Source organism: Pan troglodytes, chromosome 3 (genome assembly GCF_028858775.2).
Source record: "Pan troglodytes isolate AG18354 chromosome 3, NHGRI_mPanTro3-v2.0_pri, whole genome shotgun sequence".
NCBI classification, from domain to species: Eukaryota; Metazoa; Chordata; class Mammalia; order Primates; family Hominidae; genus Pan; species Pan troglodytes.
In genome coordinates, this window is record NC_072401.2 from 61,333,580 (window position 1) to 61,346,227 (window position 12,648).

At 34.8% G+C, this 12,648-nt stretch overlaps 1 protein-coding gene across 3 annotated transcripts in view; it reads left to right on the top strand.

Moving 5' to 3' along the window:
* The window catches only part of LOC461289 (UDP-glucuronosyltransferase 2B15), a 47,889-nt gene that overhangs the window by 24,638 nt on the left and 10,603 nt on the right, over positions 1-12,648 (top strand). For all 3 annotated transcript variants that reach the window (XM_054683053.2, XM_024356139.3, XM_054683052.2), the window contains 2 exons: positions 1,339-1,487; positions 6,414-6,545. In XM_054683053.2, the coding sequence (XP_054539028.1) occupies positions 1,339-1,487; positions 6,414-6,545 (281 nt within the window). The remainder of the gene's footprint in view (positions 1-1,338; positions 1,488-6,413; positions 6,546-12,648) is intronic.

Genomic DNA, 12,648 nt, shown 5'->3' on the forward strand with positions numbered 1-12,648 from the left:
TTCTAGAAAAATTATCAATGCAGGATTGAGGAATTTGTTTCTCTTTGAGTTCCTCAGTTTCCTCATTTAGAAATTAAATTTTGTTTTTCATGTAAGAAGGATTCCTTCACAGTTGAGAAATATAGTGGCTCTACTCCAGAAACAGAAGCCTAAAACTTGAGATTTCTAATGTTTATACATTCCTTCAGTAACAGGTTGACAATTATTTCTTTCAAAAACTGAAATCTTGTTGAAAGTGAACATCTAAGTTTTAATCTATATTTTATTAAACTGCATCTCTCCATCAAAGAAAATAGGGGCCAAATTAAGGGAGAGCACATATCTCTATGTCAATAAATTCTGAAAATGTTTTAATTCTTATTTGTAAATATATTTATTTTAAAAATCTAATTATATTAAGATCTTAAGATGAACCAAGACAGTAGTAGGTGTAAAGATTTCAGTGTTGAGCTCAAAAAACTCATGGTTTACTTTGAGAACCGAGGATCAAGGGACTAGCTTAATAAACTGTAGACACTAGAGTACTTCCTGGAAAGCTGTTTTCATGGGTAAGGTAAGATGAATTAATTGTGGAACTGAAAGAGTTGTTTAAAGGTATATTTGTTACTATTGCAGCTTCAGAGGGAAGACAAATGTGTATTTAAGTTCATAGTGGCTACATTAGTCCATTCTCACACTGCTGTAAAGAAATACCTGAGACTGGGTAATTTATAAAGAAAAGAAGTTTAATAGACTCAGTTCCACATGACTGGGATGCCTCAAGAAACTTAGAATCATGGTGAAAGGCTAAGGGGAAGCAAGCTTGGATCTTCTCACTTAGTGGCAGGAGAGAGAAGTGCGAGCAGGGGAAATACCAGACACTTATAAAACTATCAGATCTCATGAGAACTCACTCAATATCATGAGAACAGCATGGAGGAATCCACACCATGATCCAATCACCTGCCACTGGGTCCCTCCCTCGACACATGGGGATTATGGGGATTATAATTCAAGATGAGAGGAGATTTGGGTAGGGACAGTCAAACCATATTAGTGACTTATTTTAAAAATTATTTATGATTGTGAATATACTGATGTTACACTAAAGATGTGATTTCTTCTTACAGATCTCTGAATACATTGCCTTCCTTATATATACATATGAGCAACATATGCAATAAATAAAATTTAAATTATGACTATATATAAATGTATTTATATATATTTTATCAATGCACAGACATTTTATATATGTTTGGGTATGTTATTCCAAGTCCTTTCAGGAAAATACCTGCATATTCAAATAACAATTCTCATGTTAGCTACCTTTTGTTTTGTTTTGTTTTTTTCCATCAGGAAGACCCACTACATTATTTGAGACAATGGGGAAAGCTGAAATGTGGCTCATTCGAACCTATTGGGATTTTGAATTTCCTCGCCCATTCTTACCAAATGTTGATTTTGTTGGAGGACTTCACTGTAAACCAGCCAAACCCCTGCCTAAGGTAAATGTATTATTGTTTCATTTGTTTGCTTGACATTTTCAGAAGGAATGGCTGGATATGTTTCTTTCAGAGTGTTTAACTCAGAGTAAGGGGAATATGGGAGGTCAAAAAAAAGGACTTGCCATTAGAAAATCATATATTTCTATACTATCACAAGTATGTGAATGTTATTATCATTAAAGACCAAAGAGGTTTACTAGGGAGATTTTGAAAACAGGGTTGGTTAAAGTAAGGCCTTCATTGTGCAACCCAAAAGATAGTATGATTCATTTCTTCAAAAAATATTTGTAGAGTGATTAATACAAACCACAGGTAAGTGCTGGATTTTCAGAGAATAAAGGTAGCACAGTTTCTGCTCCCTCATGCCTTACATTGTACTTTGAAAGATAGAATAAAAACAAGTGAAAAAGAAAAGTCTAAAAAGTGTTATAAGGAAAGACCACAATGATAAAGAAATATGCAGAAGAGATCCCAAACTCATTGACAATTAAAGTGAGTACTCAATAATGTGCAGAGATAGGTGAAATGATGAGGGTGTGAGAAAGACACAAAAAGAAAACCAGAGGCCAGGCAAGGTGGCTCACACCTATAATCCCTGCACTTTGGGAGGCAGAGAAGGCATGATTGCTTGGGCTCAGGAGTTTGAGACCAGCCTGGGCAACGTGGTAAAACCTCATCTCTAACAAAAATAAAAAATAAAATAATAGCCAGGCATGCTGGTGTGTGCCTGTAGTCTCATAGTCGTAGCTACTTAAGAGGCTGAGGCAGGAGGCTTGCTTGAGTCTGGGAGCAGAGGCTGCAGTGAGCTGAGACCACACCACTGAACTCTAGCCTGTGCGACAGAGCGATATTCTGTCTCAAAAACAAACAAATAAACAACAAAAAAAGTAAAGGCTTGCATTAAGGCAGAAAAGTAGAAAAGCAATAAGGGCAGTTCCCAGGACTCCAAATTTAATTTACAGGAAAAGGTTGAGTAAAAGTCAATGATGGGCCGGGCGTGGTGGCTTACACCTGTAATCCCAGCACTTTGGGAGGCCGAGGCAGGTGGATCACCTGAGGTCAGGAGTTGGAGACCAGAGTGGCCAGCATGGTGAAACTCCATCTCTACTAAAAATACAAAAGTTAGCCAGGCATGTTGGCAGGTGACTGTAATAGCAGCTACTTGGGAAGCTGAGGCAGGAGAATCACTTGAACCCAGGAGGCGGAGGTTGCAGAGAGCCGAGATCACGCTATTGCACTCCAGCCTGGGCAACAGAGTGAGAATCTGTCTCAAAAAAAAAAAAAAATATATATATATATATATATATATGAAATTTGATATACCCATTAGGGACAATGGAGAGCTACTGAAAAGAGTGAAAAGAGTTAAGAAATGAAGAGATATGATCAGATTTCCTTTTAAAAAATCCCAATATTCCCAATGTATAATATTGCAAAAAGGCAAGTTTGTAAATTGTAAAGATCATTTAGGAACTTTTACATGAGTTTAGGCAATCATGACTACTTTTACAATAATAATCACAACTTCATATTGTGCTGTGTGGAAAAAAAGTAGTTACCACAGATAAAACACTTAAGTTGTCTCTGACACATAGCCAGTGATCCAAAAATATTGTTGATATTATGATTATTTTAGTCATTATTTCTAATACTTTAAATTAGCTAACATGTGCCAGCCATTTAAGATATCAGTCTTCATTTAATAGTGATTGATTTTCCAACACATCAAGATTATATTCTCTAGCAAAGTCCTAGAGAACAGATACTCTGTGTACTTGTTTAAATGTAAATGTTTAAGTTTGGGCAGTCAGTTGAACAAGCTGGAAAGCTAAAGTTGTATTGTAAAGGTGGAGGCTCTTCATTAATATTCTAGCTTAAAAGGTAATTCTGTGTACTCTTATTCTCAAAAAAAAATTCCTCACTCACATTAAAAGAAAGTGATAGTGCCAGTAGCAGGGGGAAGAGAGTAGCAGAATAAGGAGGACAAGGGATAAATGACTAGTAGTACAATAGTGATTATTACTGATACTAGCATGATCTCGGCTCACTGAAACCTCCGCCCCCCAGGTTCAAGCGATCTGATTCTCCTGCCTCAGCCTCCTGAGTAGCTGGGATTACAGGCACCTGCCAACACACCTGACTAATCTTTGTGTTTTTAGTAGAGACAGAGTTTCACCATGTTGGCCAGGCTGGTCTTGAACTCCTGACCTCAGGTGATCCACATGCCTCAGCCTCCCAAAGTGCTGGGATTACAAGTGTGAGCCTCCGTTGTTGTTAACTTGCAGAAGGTAGACTTGAATCCAAGTAAATAATTGTGAAACTGTTCTCTAATTCTTTTGTACACAAAATAATTGTTGCGACAAATTTGCTTGCTTTTCCATTATGTATTAGATTCTCAGATAATGTTTGTATATTTCAAAAGAATAAGACTCTTGCCAAAAAGTATCAAGTGTTTGAAAAATGCATATAGGCATTGCCTTTATAATATACTCACATGAAACTGTACAGAGAATAAATCATGATGGTAAGATTCAATATCGGTAGCAAATATTCATTAAAAAAACTCTGGAAATAATTCAAATATCTTACATTAAGAAATGGTTAAAAACTTACATAATGTGCATACCAAGCCATTACAATCCTTTTTTCAAAGCAATGTTTAATTACACTGTCAGCCGTGGTACAGGTATAGTTGGAAACTAAGGAACAAAATGATGAGTAGAACAAGATCACAGTTTTTTTGTAGAATAAAAAGGCATATACAATGAGAATAAAATTTTCTAAATAAACATCACATATGTACATTGAGTTATATAAATAGAATTAAACCCATAATGAAATGGTACACATTTTAAATTGAGATAGAGATATGGGTAAATGATTTTCTTTTTCTAAATTTTCATACTTCTATAAAACTACTTACATTGATCTTCTATTACCATTACTTTCATAAAGACATCACAGAATGAGATCAGTGCTGATCTGTCTATAAATAGATGTTTTATTACTTCATTACTGGGTGGGTGAAGCAGACTATTGGCAGTGAATGAGACAAAACATTGAACTCAAGTTACATTAAATGTGGCTACAGGCAACTGCAATTACACTGAGTTCCTGGATGCCTCATGAATTATCTCTAATAGCCATACACTGAATCTCCAATTAAAACTGATGTCAGGCCAGGCACAGTGGCTCATGCCTGTAATCCCAGCACATCGGGAGGCTGAGGCGGGTGGATCACAAGGTCAGGAGGTCAAGACCAGTCTGGCCAAGATGGTGAAACCTGTCTCTACTAAAAACAGAAAAATTAGCCAGGCGTGGTGGCAGGTGCCTGTAATCCCAGCTACTCAGGAGGCTGAGGCAGGAGAATTGCTTGAACCTGGGAGGCAGAGGTTGCAATGAGCCAAGATTGCATCATTGCACTCCAGCCTGGGTGACAGAGAAAGACTCCATCTCAAAAAAAAAAAAAAGATGTCATAAAGTTAAATTATATTTTTGAAAAATACTTACCAATATATGGTCTGAATTGACATATTTTAGAATTTCTTTTTTTATTTGTAAACAGTTTTATAAAGAAATTTCCCCCAATGATTAGGACCAGAAAGTATATTTGTTATGATAGAAGGGGTTGGTCATTATTTTACTGAGAAAAAGAGAATTTAGAACAAAAGGGACAACAGCAACAAAAAGATGAGTATACAATTTTGATATGATATCCAGGAAACTTATGGGTCTACATTTCTTTTCCTCTTTCTCTCTCTCTCTTTTTTTTTTTTTTTTTTTTTTTTTGGTGTGAGAATACATTGAGCGATGTGGCATTAGAGAATGGATTTAAGTTTAAAAACAGGGACACATCAGGAAACACAAGTCAGAATAATTCTCATTCATTTCAAAGCAAACACATATTCACCAGGAGCTTCATATAGTGTGAGGGAGCTACTCTAGAGGGTAAGCAGATCTCCACTGGAGAAAGTCCTGGTGACCTCTCCCACTGTGGTTCAAGTGCCCCCTGTGAGACACAGCAAAGTGATGATGGGGGTCCCTCACGGTAAGTTATAAATAGCACATCAAATTCACAGTGTGATTTCAGGACAAAAGGTGTCATAGTCATACCTAAACAATGACCTGAGAAATAAGATCACTTAATTATGTAACTATATAGTATATAATACTGTATTATAAATGGAATTCTCAGAACTATTTCCCAGAAATTCCAAACCACAATACCAGACTGCTGAATGTCAGTGATTCTTACACTTCAGCTTTTAAGGTGTTTTGGGGGGGTGGGGGTGTCGGGGGCAGTGAGGGGTAGTGGGGTAAGACTAGGAAACCCTAACTTTAAGTGAAATATAAAGGGTTAGAGAGCTAGAAGCTAAATAAATGTAGATATAAAATCATTCCAATTGTAACTAACTTTTCCTCATTGCTCATAGCCATGTAATGGCTCCAATGACTCCTAACTGAAAGAACTGAACAGAAAAAAATAAAATAAAATAAAACTACCCCAAATAAACACAAGCGATTTAGTAGAACCACAAAAAAAATTAGAATTGAAGCCAAGTAAAGCTACCTTCCAATAACCTATGTTAGTAATTATAATATTATAAATAAAGTGTCTGGGTGTAACATTTTCTAGCATTATCTCCTCCTACTGCAGTGTCATAGCTTTGTTTCATTTATTCCTTACACACACATACATACATGCATATGCACACATATTTACACAAATTTGCATGAAAGATCCCACATATATTATATTACACATCTCCTTTCAAAGAAACTGAATGATTAGGTCAGTTTAAAAAAATTACTCCAATAGCTTCTGACTTTCTCATCTTAGATGTTTGTAACAATCCTGTCAATAGTGTTTTCTTTTCTGTTCTTTTCTGTTGCTCTTTTCTGATAGAATAAATTCTTTCTTCACAGGAAATGGAAGAGTTCGTGCAGAGCTCTGGAGAAAATGGTATTGTGGTGTTTTCTCTGGGGTCGATGATCAGTAACATGTCAGAAGAAAGTGCCAACATGATTGCATCAGCCCTTTCCCAGATCCCACAAAAGGTTAGATAAAGTGCCTTAACTGTGGATGGCTACTCAATGAATCTGTTAAACTCTTCAAGAGTCCATTACAGAAATGTTCTGCCTGAAAATTTAACTGCTATGATAGTTCTAATTATCTCAGACATCTGTTCAAAACAAAAACATATATGGAAGATCTTAAAATCATAAAGAGAGGAGTTTTGGTTGATAATAACGTTGGCATTAATATTGTGATCAGAAGGAAATATATTTAAGAGGTGCTAGTGAAGTTTGGTATTATCATGGTATCGTAGCATGTACATAGAAATCACTAAATTCTGCCCTGTCATTTGCTCCTTTTGGTTTACAGGATTTTAGAAGGTACTGTATACACTGTAGATATTATCAAAAAGCAGTTAAATTTTAATAAGTTACTGTACTATCACAATAACAATAAGCAAGTATTGAAAAAACTTTGAAATGCATCATGCAGCTTCGTCTTACCAAGCAATCTGGCTGTTTTTACTTCCCATGCATTGGAATAGGTCTATTTAGTGTTCTGTTCAGGGTGCCATTCAGAGAAAGAATGTCCTAGTCTGACTAGCCACTGCTCTGGAGGTACCCACCTAGCCAAGTAGATTTAGAGAAAAAAAAAAAAAAACTTGTCTGCTCTGCTGACTTGGGTGCCACTAATGTCTTAAGCAGAAAAATGTAATGGAAAGGATGGAGATAGAATCCTGCTTTTAGGGTAGACTATGTGCATTATTAAATGTGGCCCAACAAAGACTATGCTCTAAGAATCAGATTAGTGCCTTCTCCAGATTGAGGAAGGAGCAGAAAATATAAATAAACATGGTAGGAACTTATTTTCTAATCTATACAATCTTTGTGTATTTTCAATTTACGTTTTAGTTTCTTATCTGACATAGCCCTCTCTGAATGATCGATGCAAGTTTTTGCTGAAAACACAGAGTTACTTTAACACTCCCATATCAAATACAAGGTCAACACTTGTAAATTCTACTCCAGTTTATAAAGATTGCTTGGGAATTCTAAATTCAGTACCTTAGTTTGGTACCAGACATGGTAATGACTGGCTATAGCTGACCATATATCAAGGCTGTCAATGCTAGGTAGTGCATCATCTAAGTGTGAAAGATCAGTTAAGCAAAATGCAGCAAAATACAATTTTCTACATTTTCAGCATCTGTATTGTTAATCATGAATTGTCAATGGGCTCCTTTATCCTACATTGTTAGCATTTACAAAAGTAGCAATACTGATAATAGTCTGAATTTGTGTCAAACACTGCCACTTGAAATTTTTCCTGAAAGTAGCACTTGATAGTTAGCAAATGAAAAGAAATTACACATACTACATATGTAGCATTATTTCTCACCATATGTGCAGTTTAAATATTTAGTCTTTTGTAATCAATGATGTCAAATTCATAAAATAACTTATGACTAGTAGACAAGTGGATATAAGTAAACTCTTCTCATATCACTCAAAAATTAATAAATTTATATTAAATTTGGAAGGTTACAGCTAGTATAAAGTATATAAAATAAATACATAGGTTATTACTAATTTGCTACTTTTTTATTACTAGAATGAAGACTGCCTAACAATTCTTAAATATTTGAATATTTCATTGATAATCTTGTGAACCCCAAATATCTGATACAGGTCTCAGTACATTTAGAAAGTTTATTTTTGCCAACTTGAAGCAAGGAGGAGGCATTCCTTTGACTTTCTGATTAGCCTCTCCAAGGAGGCAATCAGATATGCATTTATCCCAGTGAGCAGAGGGGTGACTTTGAATAGAATGGGAGGCAGTGATTTGCTTAGTGACTTTGGGGCCCCAAGGTTTATTTTCCTTTTACATTTAAAAAAAATCTTTTGGAGAAAGCATTTTAGAAGAAAATGAGTCTCTGGTCTCAGGTTTTCATCTGATCTCGAATGGCAAGGATGGTTTATTCCTAAGCAGGTCCTGAGTTATTAGGAAAGTTCATTTTTAGTAGGTTGTGAAGTCTCATGTCCTATGAAGACAAAATAAAGGGAGAAAGGGAGAAAAACAAAACCAAACAAAAGAAAAATCCTTTAAAATTAATATAGGCCCATTACTCTGAAGTCCATAAATCAGTAGGCAGGTAAGAAAGTGGATTATGTATGTAAATTGGTTGCTGTTATTTTCTTCTGAAGTTTAAGTTGTCTAGCTTAATTTGTAGGGCTTTATGAAAGCATGACTTAGTTTACAGTGACTCCAAATTAGGAAAAATGGTGGAAAGGGAGGAAAAAAAACCTGAAGACACTATTGTGAAGACGTGTAGCCATGAAAAATTAGAATTCAGTCCAAACTGTAGACAGTAATAAAAATTGAAAAACATTAGGCAAGACTAGAGTCTAACAACAGGTATACTGTTATTTTTGAAACATAAGTTTTCTCTCTTCAGTTTCCCAATTTTACTAAAGACAAACCATGGTACAACTGATTTGCTTTATTATACTTGGCCTGATTATTGTATACAGAGGAGGAAGAATAATTTTTTATTTACATAGGCTTTTAAAGTGGCTTTGATGGAACTTTGTCTTATAGAAAGAATCTCAGATAGGACTTTTTTGAAGCTGAGGCAAGCCATAGATTTGTACCATCAAATACCTACGAGTTGGGTGAATTCCTCTCCTCTTGGGGTTCCAAAATAAACTTGGGGTTCCTGGGCCTGTCAGAAAGTTACATTCTTTGCTTAACACAGTTCAGGAACCCTGTACAGGGACCTTATAGATAGATGAAGGTATGAGGCCAGTTTTCCCAAGGGGTTTTATTGGCTCCATAAGTTAAGTTTGATTCCCTAAAGGAAAGCCCACCATTCCAGTGGAAGCCTTGATAAAATAACCAGTTTCTCCAACTGTGTTTTGTTAAAAATGAAAATAGATTCTTATTGCACTTATGCAAATAACTGTATTGAGAAAAGTAAAAAATACTCACAAATAGTTTCCAAATTCTAAAAAATCAGGTAGAGGGAAACAAATATGTTCTAAATTTTTTTCATAGGAGTACACTAAATTGTTAAAAGTTGTTAATAGCTCAAAAAAAAAAAAGATTCCTTCACTCTAAAAAAAAAAACAAAACAAAGGATCAGCAATGTTTTAAGCAAAGTCTAAAAGATTACTTTAGTTTTCTATTATTTCAGTCCATGTCGTTAATTCCTGTTCTGCTTGATATTCATGAACATTTTAGTTCTCCATGAGTCCTGAAAGTTTTTCTTCCATTCTAATGTCACAATCTCCAAAATTATCAAAAACTTTTTTTCAAGAGCACCTGTTAGAATTTTACGGCTGTGTATAAAATCACCTTCTAAAGAGGACCAAAGTAAGACAACAATTGTCTGTGGATGACAAAAAGTTTTAGGGCAGCCTCAGTCAAAGACACAATGGACAAGGAAATTTGTTACCTCTGTGGCACACAATAACTTAACAAATATAATTGTTACTGATAACGTACACACTAAGTCATATCAGAATTATAGGAGTTTCCCATAATTTTGGAACACATAACAATAACATACTTATATAAATACAGCTCAAAAAGACCAAACACCATTTCATATTTGACAATGTTTCCTGTATATTTTTTATACAAAATAAGCCAAATTATGTCATTTTTGGACTTTAGGGAAACTAATAAATTAAAGGATTACTTAGGTCAGAAAAAAACATAATTTATAATTTGTTTGGAAAATTTCTCAAATATCAAAGGTTTAAAACACTTAATATCACAGGTAAGATAAATCATTCATTTGACTAACGTTGTAACTCAAGGATTTCAAAAAAAGGCAAAAATCTTCATTCTTTGAGAGAGGAGACTCAATTTGCCAAACAATAAGCCCTAATAAAATAGCATGAAGCCAAATAACTTTGTTTTTCAAAATTTTATGAACAATCTATAAAATTCTAATCTTGACCATAAGATGTAACTTTCCTCAGCCTTTCATAACCTTTATAATCTTTATTAAGAAGTCAGTTTATGCTTCCAGAAAACCTTGTTAATCTGACACAGGGGCCCATATGTTGGTCTTGCATTAGTGTGTCTTTGACATTAATGATTAATTTATAAATAAACTAACTTATCTCTCAGTATCAGTTCTTAAAATCTCACACACCCACCTCTTCTGTGATAGTCCCTGGACCTTGAGGAGCTGAATAGCTTTTAGAAAACACTGTTAGCATTATGCCACAACAAACAGAACTTGAGGAAAAAAACTTATATGAGTTGAAAATGAGTTGAAGGATAGTGTTGCTATTTCACACCCTTTATAGTTTAGCTTTGAAATAAAAATGGTAACAGTTTTTTCCCAAAACAAACCTTACTGCCTGTGGACTAGATTGCTTAATGCCACAGGGTTAGAAGTTATGATAATCTTACTTAATTCAAGATGTGGCTATTTTCATTAAACCAATATCAATGTCTTATTTATTAAAAAATTACACAAGCAAAGATCATTCTGTTTTGGGCTTGGTTTACAGTTTTTTAACCCCTATGTCAAATTTTGACACCTTAAAGTATTTGGCAAGAATAAGTATGAAATTGCTTGATTAATAAATGCAAACAAAAATGTATGCTGGCAAGTCTTAATGCATTTCTAATATTATCATACTTTAGCAATAATTGTAAAGTTATCTTATTTATAAAAATTTTATTGAAGTTACATAAACTTGAAAAAGCATTTGACTAGTCTTTTTTTCTGGCAAAGTATTTAATTCAAGCACTTTTATTTTCTTAAGCCAATTAATTAGAGCTCTTTTATATATTTTCAGTAGTAAAACATTGTGTACAAAACACATAAATACATACACATATTAAGCATGCCAATAGAAGTACATCTTATAGATTTATGAAAACTACTTTTTGCCATATTAGACTTCCAAATTCTTGATAACCTGTTTCAATAGGTAATCTGTATGAATACTTGATCACCATAGGCAGTTGTAAGCTAAATAGTCTTACATTTGCATATTAAAAGAAACCAAGTGAAAATTAAATAGCAAAATTTACATCATAATGTACAGAGAGAAAAAATTTGGTGTGCTGGAAGGAAAATAAAATGGATTCAATTGCCTATTAAACATAAAATTATAGAAATTATAATGGCCTTTTAAATATACACAAACACATGTACACACACACAAAAGATTCTATGGCTTTTACTTCAGAACTTTAGCCATGAGATAAAAAAAATTGACCAGCTTACAGACAAAAACCTGTTGAATCCATAGTGTGGTTTTTATCTTAATAGAAAAATAAAAGCAAATTTAAAGCAAGAAGAAAAGAATTTTTTTAAAAAAGAGAGAACTTAGGAACTCTATAGTTTGAAGGACAACCTTAGGGCTCTTAATGTATATGTGCACAAAGACCATATTACCTTCATTTTACATAAACTCTGCCAAGTAGAGGTGTCATAAAACCTACCAAGTGATATCAGGGGGTCATTCCTCTTGTTTTCTCCTCATTCTTAGATTATTTGTTTCCCACTTTTTTTCCTAAAAGGAGGAACTGAGCTGTGGCCTAGGGTTTATGTGTGGTGAATCAATGTGTGCTGCTTGTGGGCAGTCTCCACAGTGTGTCACCACTGAGTTGTTTCCACCCTCTTACGTATCTCAGTTTCTCTCTTCAGAGGTGTATGACCTCTGAGAGGGCTCAAAATGCTGGGTGATCTGCCCTCATATGTGTTTCCTGGACTAGCCTTTTTTTAAAAGTTAATTTTTATTGGGGATTTCCCTCAGGGCCACTCCATGTCACAGGGGGTCAACCCCAAGACACTCCCACAAGGCCCCCAGTTGCTTAGGGGTGCCTTTTGCCTGGGAGGAGCAGATGCCCTTTCACTTTGGAGCTGAGAAAACTCAGTCTCTCATTTTCCTATGTAAACCACAGTTCAGTTTCTCACACAAATCCACACAGACAAGCCAAATGAGATTAATTTGCGGAATAAAAACAATAGAGGAGACCCTTTACAACATATCTCCAAACTAGAATTAGGATTCTTAAACAACAACTTCCTAGGAGGAAAAAAATAACAACAGTCAATACTACTTCCAGTAAACTGTACTCAGCCACCCCCTACTTTGTAACTCGTCTGCCATTACA